We start from the raw sequence: 16,127 nt of genomic DNA, 5'->3' as shown, positions 1-16,127 counted from the left end.
TAATTTTATAAAAAGAGAGAAGGAAAAAAAAACACACATTTTCACTGCAGTCCTGACATAAAGAGTCAAGACAAGTTTGATCAAAAACATTTTTGAAACATATTTTCCTTTGTTGTCCTCATACTTTCATGTTGATGGAATTTTAAGAAAGATTTTCTCTAATCTGCCCTCTTTCAGTGGAGCTGAAATTCAACTTGGACCAGTATGTGAACAAACGCTACCCGGGCCTGGTAAAGATTGTGAGGAACAGCAAGCGGGAGGGCCTGATCCGAGCCAGAATACACGGCTGGAACGCGGCCACAGCTCCTGTCGTTGGGTTCTTTGATGCCCACGTCGAGTTCAACACTGGCTGGTAAGAAAAGTCATGTTTGACATGAGAAGGTCAGAGCTGTTACTCTGTCCTCTGATACCTTTGCCTTTGTGGTGTGCTTTCATATTTTTGTTACAGAAGGATCTTATGTAAGATTTTTATTGCTGGAATATGCAGTATTAGTCTGCCCTAAGCATTTTGATAGAGTGCCAGGTCAATTTGAACTGAGACAGCATTTTCAGCAGAATGACCCTTCTTATTAGTAAGGGTTTATTGTTAAGAAGCTTTCCTCTCTGGGATTCTTTTCAAATTGTGAAGAATGGCTTTGGTTAGAGCTGAATAAAAAGACAGCCCAATTTAAATGACACTACCTGTCCAGCAAATACACACTTGATGATAAGAAAGAGCGCAACAGTATGAAAGGCAAGAGTGAGTGTAATTAAAGAAGGAGCATAAATGTTGAGCATTTTTACATCATTTCACCTGCAGGCTCAGGGCTTATTCTGCGGTATGAAATTACTTCTGGGGGTCTCAGTCCAATGTCTGCCTGCTGCTTAAGTTTACCAGCAAACAAGTCACTCAAATAGATGTAATTGGCACCTAATTTGAGCCTGAAATGCTGTCAGTGTTTGAAGATGAAGTGTTGCTTTTGTTCCCTGGGAAGCTGCCTGCGTGGCAGGAGGGGGACAAAGAGGGATGAAGGAAGAAGAGGATGGATGGAGGATGATAGCAGAGAGAAATTGTTAATTATACATTTTTACAGAGTCTATAGATGCAGTTCATACACATATGAATATCATTTTATATATATATATTTTTTTTTTTCTTTCCCCCCAAATCTGTCCCACAATGTGCCCCCAATTTCACACTACTTCTAGGAGTCATAGTTGAATTACACACAATGTTACTATATAGTGTTGACAGGAGAGGCTCCTTCTAATTTCAAGTAGTTATAGTATTAGAGGTAATCCAGCTGGTTGTTGTCTGAACAGTGCAAACAGGAACTGCTAGAAGCCAAAGCAGATTCAGATTTGCCAAAACATTAACACAAAGGCTATAGGCTAAAAACATGGAAGTTCAGATAGTTTTAAGTGAAGTTCATCCCCAAAACCTTTCACCAGTTTGGAAATGGATTTGTCTGGTCTTCCCCAGTGGCCCACTGGGTGCTGTGCTGTAGGGGGCAACAGCTCCTAGTAGGGTCTCCTGAGGCAAAGTGGTCCAGGGGAGAGGGTCCAGACCCAGTGGGATTTACTGACCCTATATTGTCACACCTTGCCCGAAAAAGGGAAACAAGGCCCCTTTCTGGAGCCAGACCTGGGAGGGGAGCTTATCGTGTCTGGTGTCCGGGTCTTGGCACATCTACATTGAGCTGCCACCCTGTAGGTGAACCGCTCACAAGGATAGGCTTTTGGGTTGGGTGCATTGTGAGCCGGGCGGCAGGCAAAGGCGTGGAACCTAGGCCTGCCAACCCCTGGCATCGCAGATTGCTTTTAGGGGTGTAGAATGTCACCTCTCTGGAGGGAAAGGAACTGGAGCTTGTGTGGGAGGTGGAGCGGTACCAAATAGTTGTAGTTAGGCTCACTTCCAAGTAGCGCTGGTTTGCAGTGGCGTCCACAGTGATGTTGGCATTTTACCGGACTGTTGTAGTGAAGAGGAAGCCGAGCTGAAAGGCAAAACTCTCGATTTACTAGTCTGACCCATATGGTCATGAGCTTTGGCTAGTGACCAAAAGATGAGATCGCATACAAGCGATCACATCTTGCAAGCGGACAAAATAAGCTTAATTTGTATGGTGGCTGGGCTCAGCTTTAGAGAAACAATTTTAGTAGGTTTAGGAAAGAGAAAAACTGATTTACTGTCCATCGGAATTGTTTCTGTGGCGTTTTTCAGCCATTTATCACCAAACACATTGATCTCGTAACCCTTGTAGTGATTTGATGTACCTTGATTATTGTCTATCGGCACTCTTTTGTAGCATGGATGTGAACGTGAGGCCCAGAGGATGCACTAGTCGAGCAGCCCAGCCAACAAGCGGCACTCTAGTAGCATCATTGCCGAGGTGCAATACTGATGATAATTGATACCCTGTGGATCCCTCATCTGTTTCCCCATCTGTTCTTGCTCAAAAATAGACGTACTTTTCATGCCCCCACATAACCCATTCACCTCCGAATAAGATTCCTCCTCCACAGCTCTTTTGCTATGCCATCACCACCCCCACCACGTTCTACATGTTGAGGATGTGTTCGCGAATTTCCTTTGAGTTAGTTCACCTGCTGCCATTGCGTGAATTTCACACCCGTCTCTCCTTTGCCCTCCCCCCACACTCACCCTCACCCACATAACCGCCCCCATCTTCCTTTGATAATCCACTGCCTTTTTTTTTTTTTTCATAGTACAGCTTCAGATTTGCTTTTGTTTGAGGTTTTATTTACAGGAGTCAATGAAAAGTAAAGCAGAATCCCTGTGATTTTTCTACAAGTAGATGCTGGGTAAAGAGATATAGCAATGTAGGAGATGACAGGCATCTTCAAGAACCTCCTTTGTGCTGCTTAGATATCTTTTGTGAGAGTGTTTGTGTGCATTTTTTATCTACTGTATGTCTGAAAACATTCTGTGCTGCTCCCTTACTCAGATAGATTCACTCGTGGCATCTACACTAAGCATCTATTTGCTTGAATGGAAGAAGTCCCCTATTTATCATAATATGATTATTCACCATTGCACATCCAGTGATAAGTGAGATAGATGCTTCCTCTAGATGTTGTGGTGAGTCTCCCCCAATGACCTTGTACACAATGCCTCTGCATCCTGAGCCAGAGACAATGCTGCCAGCTCCCAGCTGCAGTGCTGTGTTTCATTAGAAAGGCTTTCCACCTGGTCTGCTGTACATTTGCAGCTGAAATGTATTGCTGGTTTTCATTCCTGTTAAAGCAGACATAATTGTATCACACTGTAGAGTGTACTTGACAGTTGTTTCCCATTTCCACACACCATGTTGGTTTATGAGGAGTTAAGAAGAGAGAAATGGGAAATGGAACCACCAGAGGAGTGATGGAATCAAATTACCACAGCTTTGCTCTGCTTTAATATGAGGATATGAAATTGTTGCTTATTATTAAGGCGATATTGCATCAGCTAAATGTTCATGATCCATCTCCTGTCACGCTTTATACCCATCCATCTTTGAGACAACGGCTGTCCATTCTGCTCCAAAGAGGCCCCGTTTCCTTCTGCGTGCTCTGTAAATAAACAGAAATAATGACAGGAAATGGGAGCGTGTTGTAATTAGGACCTTCTGTATGCTACCATACAGCTGCAGAGGGGAAATTGATATTTATTTGTTTTTAAAAGTCCCTGCACAGTTGCAATCTCAGGTTATTAACGATTAATGATTAGAGGTGTAGCTGCCGCTCCCTGCTGAGTGTGTGCTGGAGATAAGATTGTCATTGCAGGGCGGTGGTAATGAAATACATGCTTCAGAAAGCAACTCTTTGATGAATTTTGAATGCTCCGCTGCTATGTGAGCTGGTGAGTTTATCTAAGAATAAGACAAACTGGTGGAAGTCATAAAAGTAAGAAAGGAATATAACCGACCTCTGCCGTCTGCAATTATGAAATATGTAATATTTGTCACATCTGATATCAGTTCCTTAATATTATTAAACTCTATCCGTCTATAATGCTATGCAGATGAAGTGGTATTATAATTTTTTTTTCTTTTGCAAAAGTAAATCATGTCTCAGCTCTCGCTCACTGTGTTTGGCGGTGGCTCAGTGGTTATATCTGTCTGGAGACGGGAAAGAAGGCCTCAGCCATACTTAGTGCTTCGCAGAGCCGAGGCCAGGCAGACCTCCGAAACGCAGAGCAGACAGAGATTTGTGCCATCTTTACATTTGTATCATATGAACCACATCCTGAGCAAATTCATTTAGAAGTAGTGTGGAATCTTACATTACATCGGAGGGCTCTTTTCCAGTTCAAGCTTCTGCATCACAGTATATACTTCAAAAAGCCGTGAAACCATGATTAATTGAGATTCTGTGCTGATATGTTTTACTTTCCTTGCATTTTTTATAGGAGGGAGGAGACTGGCCTACATTAATATGTGCTCTACATGTACATGTCTATGCTGCTCTGCGAAACTACCGGGCAGGAGGACTGTGGACGGCCTCACATTTACAGAAATGTAACGTGCTTAAAATGGCTAGGGGCACTGCAGGCTTAGATTGTTTTCAAAGACACACCATACACTGTCATATGCATCACATACACACAGCAAACATAAAAGGAACAGTATCACAATTAGTTTGAACACTGTATGTCTATATGAGTCCACACCACAGTGCTGGTAAGGGTTGGTATTTCATCACGGTAGTTATTGACTCTTTGTGTGGTTAAAAATGAACACTCCTCAACACTAGTTTTTTTCATCAACACTAGTTTGCATTTAGAAATGAGCTCCCCCTACAGTGTCATTGTTATCCATGTAGGTGTTGCTTCCATATTAAAACGTTAAGTTGTATAATTGAATTGAATTGAAACAAATTGTTACATTTAATTATGTCAATAATCCCATTTTAAACATTAAACAGTAAACGTAAAGTAATAATCCCATTTTAAACATTAAACAGTAAACGTAAAGTAAACTATTAAAAACTGTTTTAAAACATACACCACAGGGGAACAAATTATATAATTATGTTAAGTTAAGTATTTGAAACATGAATAAATGAAAGAGAAAGGAGAAGTAAAGATTTGTTATTCATAAATACATAACCATTTATACAAAGATTAAAATCCGGATGAACATGCAAATCTAGAATCACCTTAATACAAATCCACATGGACCCGGATTCATTTTATTCATTGCCTCCATGATTTCCCTTAACACAGCACAAAATTTAACCCATCTTGTTTTGAATCAGTCACTAGTAATTTTTTTTGCATATGATCATAAGTTTCAACGTCTTTCTGTAAACTCTGCTTCAGCAGGCATCGCCTGTATTCATTAGAGTACATTTCGAGCAAGATAGCTGAAAACATAATTGATGGAGGAAAGTTTGGAATAAGCGCAAAAGAAGAACTTCTGAAGTTATTTCTCTTAAGTGTTAAGAGAGCCTTGTTTTTTCTTGCTAACTGATTTAAACAATATATTGGAAGAAAGAAAGAAAGAAACACATTCAACCACGATACAACCAGCTTGTACAAATCACACAAAGCGAGATAACGATCTGCATAAGGTACATCTGCCTGTCCCCTTGAGGATCAATAAAGTATTGTCTTTTCTTAGAATCTAATATAATTAGGAGTTGAAATTTCTAATGGTAACATTGCCGGAGATGAATTAGATAAAAAAACCTTGACACTGTGTTTCAACACCAACTTTTTTGTTCCCAGATAGTTAAATCAAATCAAACCAGAGTTAAATTAACTTTTCATGAAGTGAGATTTGTCAAGGTTTGGCTAAACACCAGAAATCTAACTCTTGTACATTTGCTGAGTTATTCTTGAGCAAGCTCTCACATAAATTATTTGGGTCATCCATGAAAGCTACAGTACACAAAAATTCCATATTTTCCCCTGCATGAGTAGCTCACATGTTCTGCTGCATTAAATCCAATGCAGCATTAAAGGAGATCTTATTTTACGTGTTGAGGGACCTGATGCTCTCTGGGGCATAATTCTGAGCAGAGTTAGATTCATTATCTGATAATTCCCTGCTTCAAAATCATTTACTGTTGGAGATCTGTTGATCTGGACATTGTAAATAAGAATGTAATCTCAAAGGGGACAGCTGCAGGGATTTTGCATCAGCACTGTACAAAGGTATGACAGATAGTGAAACATTCTCTGAGGCTGAGTAAAGCAGATATCAATTGTGATTGTACAGTGATATTTATCCTGGCTTGTTCTGTTTGTTTAATTCTGTGAAATGTGTGCACAGCCTGATGCGAGTCTCCACAAAGGTGGCGGATATTATGAAAGACAAACAGTCAGCCATGAAGAGTTAATAAATCAAAGGACCTCCTTCTTCAATGCAAACCCCGACAAAAATAAATGTTATGGTGAGGCGGACGGCAATGGAGGTTGTCAACATGTATTCATAATATTGGATGAGTCATCGCTGGAAGGGGGAAAAAGTCCTGTAATATGGAACAGAGAATGATTTGGGCTGATGTGGACGAATTACCCTCTCGGTGTTATGCAGATGAAATGGCAGATACAGGAAGAGGAATGACACGGGCTCGCCTGTCAAAACCAGATGTGTCCTCATTTCCAGAGCGTCTCTATCTTATCAGCCTTATGGATCCCGGAGGTACAGGAGCGGCTGGCTGGCTGGCTCTGGGGTGTTTCGGGGGTTCTCAAGGATGCAGGGAGATGAATGGAAGATGCTGTGATGGCAGAGAGAGCACCTCAAGGTTAGGGAGTGTAGAAAGGAGATGTAGTAGCAGCAATACCTCAGCTAACCAAATCAGAAACACAATATAAAACAATTCTTACTCCAGCACGTACTCTCATGTCTTACATTATATGTTGGCCTTCAGTCAATAAGGTTTGCTCATACTGTCTTTACAGACAAAGGACTGACTCAGTGAGTTAACGGTTTGCCAGATAGTTAAGAAAAACCTAAATGTTTCCAAAATTATTTATTATAATGCAACCTGCAGCAGTAAAATACAACAGCTAGCCAGGACTAATATATACTTTGGAGTTAAGACAGAAAGAGCCATCTGTCAGCTTCTCAGAATGGCTGGTTTGGTACTTTTACCAATTACTCTTCCGTTATTAAATAATGGCTTTTTCTAAGTACTGCTTCATATTTTACTGACATCCCATATTATTCAATTTGGATCCATTCCCCTCTGCACTGTCCTCTACCTTCATGTGATAAGTTGTCATTTTACTTTGGGTGAGTGGGGGGGATCAGGTTGAAGATGGAGAGAAAGAAGAAAGTCAGTGGTGAAGGAGATAGAGAGCAAGTAAGAGTGTGGGAGTGTTCTGGAGAGATACAATTATCAATTCGTAATTGGACCATCTTTTTTACGTCATTAAGAAGTGTACAATGTGAGGAATTGAGCGTTTGAAGAGTTTTTGAAGAAATGGTGGCGATATTCTTTTTATCTTTTGGAGATTGTACAAATGCAGTCAGTGCCCGCAGCATTTTGGCATTGTTCTGTAGGCCTGCCATACGGATCCCAAAACCATGTTGCCCTTGGCCAAGGCTTTAAATAGCAGTGGGAGCTTACTGTGTGTGGCATTGATGAAACACCATTCCAGTGACCAAGAGTCTTAGGCAGCAACACTCTGGAGTATTTTGTCTTACCAGAAGAAGTCCTCCTAGATTGTACTTAAGTTCCTGTTGCCTATTAGACCTTTTAACAAAACTCTTGAGTGCAGCTTTTACTATGAAGAGCTTTAAAAGTAATAGAAAAAGGTTGATATCCTTTTGCTTTGAAAGGTGTATTTCCCAACATGTTGAAGTTCTACTTCAAAGGAAATGAATGCTTACTGTTGAAAGGAGACTGGACATGAACCTTCTTTGTTATAGATTTTGTAAATATATACGAAATGAACTGTTGTATGGTGGCATAGAGGAGGCATGATTTGATGTTAAGTGTAATACGGCTGCACACTTGTTTTCATTGTCAATTAATCTGTGGATCATTTTCTTGATTCATCGATAAGTAGTTTGGTCAGTTAGTCTTTTCCAAAGGCAAAGATCGAGTCCTCATAATGTTTTGGTTTGCTCCCTACTTGAAGATATTCAGTAAACGTTTATAATGGAGGAAAGAAACCCAAAAAATATTCTAAAATATACTGGATTCAGAGAATAAAAAAGAAATCAAACCGATCAATCAATTATCAAATGATGTACCTAGCTCTGCTCTCATCAACATAGTCAAATACTTTTCATACATGTATTTTTTAAACGTCAATGTCTTCAATCTTTCAATACTATTGACCCAGTTAGTGGGTGGACCGCAAGCAGCAGCCAATTCCAAGACTGTTAGTTACGTGTTCTCAGTGACTTGTCAGACCTCTTGACTACCATTAACCTTCCACAGGCTTTAAGGGCTGGTGCTAAAATGCCCCATGAACTAAGACAAAAACCTTCATTTAAGTATGAAAGCTGTTTCTCCCAAACTGGCCTGTTAAGAGCTATACTTCGCCTTCAGATGTTTTGTTAAAATCACCCCTGCTCTCTCCTTGATATGCTCTAAAATAATGTGTGCCAGCCAAAGCTGCCTTGGAGCAAAAGCCAAGAGATGAAGAGTCTGGTGAGCACTCAGAGCAAGGCCTTTTTCAGAAACTTGCAACCCTTCACATAGAGGGAAAAAATATAAAAAGAGTGGGTAGTTTCCCAGGAGCAGACTAAGCCTCTCTTTTCACCTTCTGTGTTCTGCTTTATCAAGATTTAACTCTTATCAAGTCGCTCCACTGGGATAACTGTCATATTTTGACATTTTGTTTTGTATAGGCAGGAGATACAGTATAAAATATCTTATGATATGATTTGTTGTGTTGCGAAAAATCATTTTGCAAAGACCTTTACATCATAACCAGTGGAAGGGAGCGTATCATGTCAGCTTGTTTTAAATGTTGAATAAATGTTGATTTGATAGACTGAAAACTCATGTCAATGTAACGCTGGAGTGAAAGTTGAGACGACATCTGCAGTCATCCATAGCTGCTCCTCGTTTTATGGAATTAAATGTACAGTAAACAGCTCTCTGTTCAGTATGTTTAAAAACCATGTGGAGTTGATTTTCTGCACAATGTTTCTGTGAAAAAACACGTTCACAGCTTTTACTTCACATTTACATTCTGCTACATTACCCATCTGGTCATCCTTGACCAGGATTATCAATTCTACAACTGTTGCAATATTAGTACTTGAAACCACTTATATAATAAAAAAAATAAAAATATGTATGGCTTTATTTTTTCCCTTTAGCAACCTGTTCTTCTCCCACTGTCTTTCTTCACCTTTTGTAACTGTGCATCTAAGCTCCTGCATACTTAACTCAAAAGCTCTGCTCTCAACTTCTGCCTTTGTTCTTGTCCAAAGGGCTGAACCTATTCTGACCCGAATGAAGGAGGATCACACCCGCATCATCCTGCCCGCCATAGACAACATCAAGTACAACACGTTTGAGGTGCAGCAGTACGCCAACGCCGCCCATGGCTACAACTGGGGGCTGTGGTGTATGTACATCATCCCACCACAGGAGTGGCTGGACAAGGGCGATGAGACAGCCCCTATCAGGTGAGGTCCTCGGCTGGCGTACAGCATACATTATAGATGAGGATGTTTGATGAAATATGGATAGGCTCAGGATATGACTTATTCATGTGTGGAACCATCAAATTAAGGTGCTCTGTAGTGGTGCTCTGCCATCCCAAACACACAAATAAAGCTTTCCTGTACAAAGCTAACCATTATATAAGGAATATCTTCAATTTGATGCAGGATCATGAGGCCACCGCGATGCAGTATCATTAGTGTAATGTTGTGTTGAATATGAGCAGGCATTCCATTATATTCACTGCTGATTGAAGGACAGCACTGGCTTGTATCATGTTTCTGTATAATCCTTGAATTGATTATATGGGCCATTGGCCATATTGGACTTTAATTGTATGAGGAACAGCATTGTTTCTCCCTGAACCCTCCTTCCTACCCTGCTTTCTTTAACCTCCCATATATGGGGGTCAGGCTCATCGCTTCTGTTGAGCCTGACGAGTAGGTCCGACGACTCCATCCTTTATGTTCGGTGTTAGAATCCAATCATAATACAATCATGAAAGGAGGGTTGGTTGTGCTGTTGTTCTCTATTTTACGTTCAACAAAAAGATGCCTCTTGTGTTGTGACCAACAATTGTACCGCCAAATGTGGTTCAAACATCAGGTTACAGTAAATGTCTGCAAAAAGGTAAAACACTTTTGCTCCTAAAAACTGAAGATAAGTGGTATACTGAATATGTCCACAATGCTAAACACAAGTTTAGCAAATCATTGATTAATCAAAATCGCTTATACTTTTCTATTTTTTCTGATTACTGTTCATCAACCTTCAATGAACGCAATGATGCCTGCAAATGTTTCATGTTAAGAGTCTATCAGAAAAACCCATAGCTTCATTATGCTCTTTGAGATTTTTATGATTTAAAATTGGATGTGATGTCTTTTATTGATAATTGTTTATACTATTGTCTCTAGTTAGGTTTGATTCGAGAATAAATGTAAGGATAGAATTAAGGGAAAACAAATGCAGGTATGCACATAGCAAATGTGGTCATGCCTATTTAAAAGTCTTTAACTAAACATTGTATCAGCCTCCCTGGTGTAGGGTTAACACTACGAGATGCCCCTGAGCTCGGATCTCACTGGTGAAATGAATAAATGCATGGATCTCAATGGATCAGGCAAAGAAACAATTGGCACTGAGAAAATATATGAAATATATCATTGAATTGTTTCATGATGAGGGCATTTAAGAACTCTTGAAGTACACATTGAATATTTCATATGTTCCTTTAAATGGAGGAACTGAAACTGTAGTTGTTTGTTTTAATGTCACGAGGCCAAAGCTGGTGCAGGAGCCAACTGTGCAAGGTTGAGCCAATGCCAGCATGAAGTAGCTAAGCTATTGTTTTTAATCATCTCTTCCATATTCATGGCACTGCTGGATTGCAAATGTAGCTGTAGGCTTGGTGCATTGCCACTGCGGTCTTAGTGCTGTGAAATCTCGAGGTCAGTTCTCAAGCTAAAACATAAAAACATATGGATAGTTTCCTAACGGAAGGTCCTTAACAAAAATAGAAACATACGAACCTCAGTTTGATACTTGGCTATAGAAGGGTGAGTGATGCCAATTCAGCTTGACTTGTCAGCATCCTGAAAATACAAAAAATGTATTAGGAAACTTGGATATAACAAAAATATTTCAACAACGTTTTTTGTTTGCAGACGCTTCAGTGAAGAAGGAATTGTTTATGTGTTATAGCGCATGCAGGTCATCTTGTCAAACCTGCAGTAACTGATGTTTTTGGATACTTTGAGGCAGAAGAAACTAGCTGTGAACTCCAACCTCACACATCATCATCTCTTAAGTTGATAATGGCAAACATGTTGGCAAAAAGTTGCTTATTTACACATCCAGTAGTTAGTTACAGCGGTGTTTATGTCCATCTGTTTATGGCCTCTACCAGCTCCTGAGGGAAATAACAGGCTCTTTAGCAGCTAAATGCTCCACTATGTTCACCAGCTAGTCTCCAACTGTGTCCCTCTGATGTTTGGTGCTGAGCAGGCAGAGCACTGTAGGTTTTTAGAGCTTTTTTTATGAAAACATCTGTGGCAGTAAACGACGCAATGAGGGTGAATTAAAACAGTAAAGTTGTTGGCAGAACTGCTAAACAGTTAGTTGAAACTCAATTTAAAGCCGAGGGGAGCTGCTGATTCAGGTGATAATTCTCTGTTAGTGCATCACTACGACCTCTACAACCTTTTTCCTACTGTCACATTGTTTTAACATTGTCATTTGATGCATTGCATTATAATAGGAATATTGATCATAGCCACTTTAAAGGAAAGACTGTCCATGTGACAGGCCATCGCAAGAATTCCAAATTACATTGATAAAAAAGGAAGTTAAATCAGGAATGGTATTATTTTTGAGATTTAAGACAAATTAAATATGGAACCTGTCACCAGGGCCACAATTCAACATCAGCAAGAGGTCACCGATTCTGTGAATTTGGTGCATTAATTAGTTAAAACAAAGATCATGATTAAGGTGAAGCATTGCATAAACAGACATAGCAAAAATAAAAGTAAAAAGCAATCACATAAATAAAGTATCTGACCAAAAGACTGAACTATATTTTTTGATTTGTATCACTGAAAGCCTTTTCTACTGCATTATAAAAAGGTTACAAAAAGGAAACATGCCGGTGCTTGCTGCCAGAGTGTCATCAGATATCTCAAACAACTAAAATTAAAAACATTCACACATACTGTCAGATTTTGACCAAGGGTAATAAAAATGAATTCCATAGCAGAGTTTCATTACCTCGCTTAGTCCAGCGCTGGCCAGGCTATAACAATTTAATTTAATATAGTTGGTTTCATTCAAACAAACAATAAGATAACAGTTTATACCATGGACCTAAATATTGGATGTCTTATCAAAGCTCCATAAAAATCATGTATTATTGAGCATAAAGTACTAGACTTGAGATGGATAAAAGATAGGAGAACAGTCTCAGACACTGCAGAGCTGATTCGTGTTTCCCCATTTACACTTTGCTGCAAATGGACAGATCGCCTCAAGGGCCAGCTGAAGTGTGTCGGCTGTGTGGATTTCTATCGGAAATCATTCCCCCACTTGTTTCCTCAAGGTTTCTGCCCATCAACAACAGAAGCCTTGTGGCCATTCAGAGCTCAGTCTCAAAGCCCTTTCTGGCTGTTTGGACACATTCAACCTCAAAGGGCGTAAAAGGGCACAAGAAGGCACAAAACTGCCACAGGATTGCAACCAAAAATAGTTTTTCTTCTCCAACTACAGCGATTATTGACAGGACAAAATAGAAAGGAAGTGCAAATGGTCACTAAGTGGTTTGGATGTATGGGCAGAAACCTGAATTCTTCAACATAAAGCACACAGAGATGTTTGTTTCCTAAGTGGAAAGCCATCTATTTGGATGAGAGTAGTGCTTTATAAGATAGCTCGCTCTAAAAATGTGTATATTTTCTTGAGATTGTCATCTGCTGTGGTTGCAGTCACTTTCAAGCAAAGAACATGTGAGAATCAGAGTAAGCAACAGATACACTTACAATACTTCCTGCAATTACTGTTGAAAGGATACTTCAGTAAAATGCATCAATCCGAGCATTTTGCTCAAATTGATACTTGAAAAAGACCCAAAAGGTACAGTACAAGAATATAATTTAGGGAGATAAATAGGAGTATACTGTAAGCTTAACATGATTTACTTGTTAAAACATATATAGACTCTAGACACCCCTGCGCTTTACATAGGTGTTAACCTTAAATTATGCACAAAATGAATACAATGAGCACACAGACATCTCAAAAGATATAGGACATGCAATTGTTTACATCTAGATTATCTTTCTGATTAAAAGTCCAGTTGAGTAGTTTCATTATATATTAGGAATGGCTATGTATATCAATTGTGGCATTGATGGATATATCTTTTAAACTGTTTTTAGGATATTAAACTTATTACCTTGAAAAAACAATGAATAAAGATGCCATTTTCCTCTCATAGCTTACTTGAGCATTAGGGCTGTTACACAAGTTGAAATGAGAGAGCACAGACAAGCCAGATGTTAGGTTAAGAAAGCAGTGTCTTCATCTGGGAGGGAAGTGAGCAATCTGATATGAATGTCTTTATCTTGCCAAATCAAATCCAGTATCAGATGTTCATAATCCCAACTGCAAGTAAATGATCAGGGCGACCATCTGCACACTTAAAATAACTAACCTAATGACATTAAATTATAAAACCCACTGGAAGTTTCCACCATCAGTCTGTGATGTGATTTAGTGACAAACTCCTCTCATGAACACTAATGATCTTTGCTGTTAACATGTAGGTACAAAGGGCTAGAACGCCAGTGCATGTCACTCACAGTGTTGACAGACAGAGAACAATGGCTGGGTGTGTCACTCCTACTTTCATAATAGTCCCCAAAAAATCATTGGAGACTGTGTTGTATTTCACACACAACTGATGGCAGGGTCACACAGAGCAGAAACGGTGGTGGCATTGCATCAATGCCTATCGAACGTTTTAGTCGATGTTGAAGTCGGTACTTCTGGGTCTTCTATGATTGATTTCTCTTTGTTTGATTGTTGAACTCTGCTGAAGAATTGCTGGTCAGAAATGAAATTGTGGGCACATAGGGTATTCAGCCTCTCTACTTTATGTTTTTTGGAGGAACTGCTGGCTTTAACTACTCATTTATTGGCAACATTTAATTGGCTCTAGTGGAGAAATTACTTAATGCCCTTATATTTGATCACCTTGTACATCAGACAAATGAGAGAGAGATATCATTTGTTCTCTTTTCTCTTTCCCATAAACATAACCAATACATAACCCACTTAAGCCGTGGCTATTATCAATGTGAGGATGTTTTTTCTGCAACCTCACCCATCACATGCATCTGACTTAAGGTGCTGAGTCTCTACTAAAACACAGGGACAGTGTTTACACAGCCAGAATCTTATTTTAAAGAGAACACTCAAAGAGAGCTGCGCAAAGTTTGCACTGTGAAGACAAGCAAGGTAGGTCACTTGTCAAGAGAGGAGAAAGGATGAGGTGAACGAGGCTGAGTATGTGCTGTGTCTGTCTTTTTATCTGCACGGCGAGTGCAAATAATGGCACTTGAAAGCCTCATGTCACTGCCTTAGAATTTTAAAAAAGGACTGTACGAGGTTACGTCAGGCAATGAGAGTTAAGAAGTCAGCCAGCTTGGGTTGTTGTAACAAAAGTTACTTTTAAGCGTTCAGCAAATGTATTTAGAATAATTTGCTAATGGCAGAAAAGACATTCTCAGCATTGATATGAATATCTATTTTCCACTATTGCTGTCACAATGTTGTTTCTTTAATTTTTTTTATTCTGAGCAACTTGTATTTATTTGGCACTATTCTATAACATTTACTATGAATGTCATGCCATAAAGATTTATGTCAGAGAACCGGTAGGAAAGCTTTTCCTGGAAATGGTGGGTTTACATTCATCCTTGAGTTTTTTATAATAACACTCCATGATGATGCCTTAGACAGAGTTTTTATATGGGGTCCAAACCTAAAAGCACCTTCCTTTTTGGCTCGCACTTGGTATGGCTCAGTGCACTCTTTAAATACAGAGTCAATGAATCATAATGCAGCTTTCTCCTTCTAGTACTTTCCACTGCTACATCTCTCAATCTGAAGAAGCAGACCCATACGCCTCTTCTATACAGTATGTGTGTAACAATATATAGTGAACTTACCCTGGGCGTCAAATCCAGATTCACTTTACAGAAGAAAAAAAAAACACAGCTGAGTACTCCTTATGAAAGCCCTGCTTTTTGTAGGTCTTTTTCTACAGAGCACTTAAGACCTGACAGATGATAAAAAAAAAAGAAGCCCTGGGGGGACATCAGTTAAAGGAGAGGCATTTATTTTACTAAAGGTGGAAAGTAACCACTTTGTTTTGTGAAAAAACACTCTCTGTCTCTTGCTCTACCAGCTGAACTTGTTTTTAAGTTGCGCTAGTTCTGGAAGTATTTTTGGGGTTTTTCTACTAAAGCAATAATAATACATATAATTAAGTCCATCAATTACAGTTAAAATGCCATGATGGATCGTTGTCCTGTGCTGTGATGGGGAATAGGGCTAGTTTCATGTTTTATTATTGCTACAGTACTTTTTTATTTCATATAAATATTAAAGCTTCACTGATCAATATTTTTATATAACAATATATCACATTACTATGTGCATCATGAAGGGTGTAGCACATGATGATGAACCCACAGATAATAATCTAATATATCTGCAGTTTCCCCTCAGTGATGCATAGTATTTCTATCCCATTGCAGTCAGTAGTTTTGGTTATAGGTTAATATTTTTCTTCATTCACATTACTTTTAGTCAACCTCTATTCCAGAATGAAGATCATGTTTTCAGTAAAAAAGCTCTGATCAACCCACTGTTTCTCCTACCCAGCACTAAACAGCCAATATAATGGAGCCTTTAGCAGCTCTCAGAAGTTTGAGACTAAACCAGAGCAC

General features: G+C 39.3%; 1 protein-coding gene across 1 annotated transcript in view; it reads left to right on the top strand.

The window, feature by feature from the left end:
• galnt9 (polypeptide N-acetylgalactosaminyltransferase 9) overlaps positions 1-16,127 on the top strand; it is a 78,519-nt gene that overhangs the window by 28,164 nt on the left and 34,228 nt on the right. The window contains 2 exon segments of the mRNA XM_054611146.1: positions 178-352; positions 9,384-9,581. Coding sequence (XP_054467121.1) covers positions 178-352; positions 9,384-9,581 — 373 coding nt within the window.

The sequence above is a fragment of the Anoplopoma fimbria genome, chromosome 13 (assembly GCF_027596085.1).
Source record: "Anoplopoma fimbria isolate UVic2021 breed Golden Eagle Sablefish chromosome 13, Afim_UVic_2022, whole genome shotgun sequence".
Classification (NCBI taxonomy): domain Eukaryota; kingdom Metazoa; phylum Chordata; class Actinopteri; order Perciformes; family Anoplopomatidae; genus Anoplopoma; species Anoplopoma fimbria.
The sequence above is the reverse complement of the archived record's forward strand: the minus strand, read 5'-3'. Positions and strand labels throughout refer to the sequence as shown.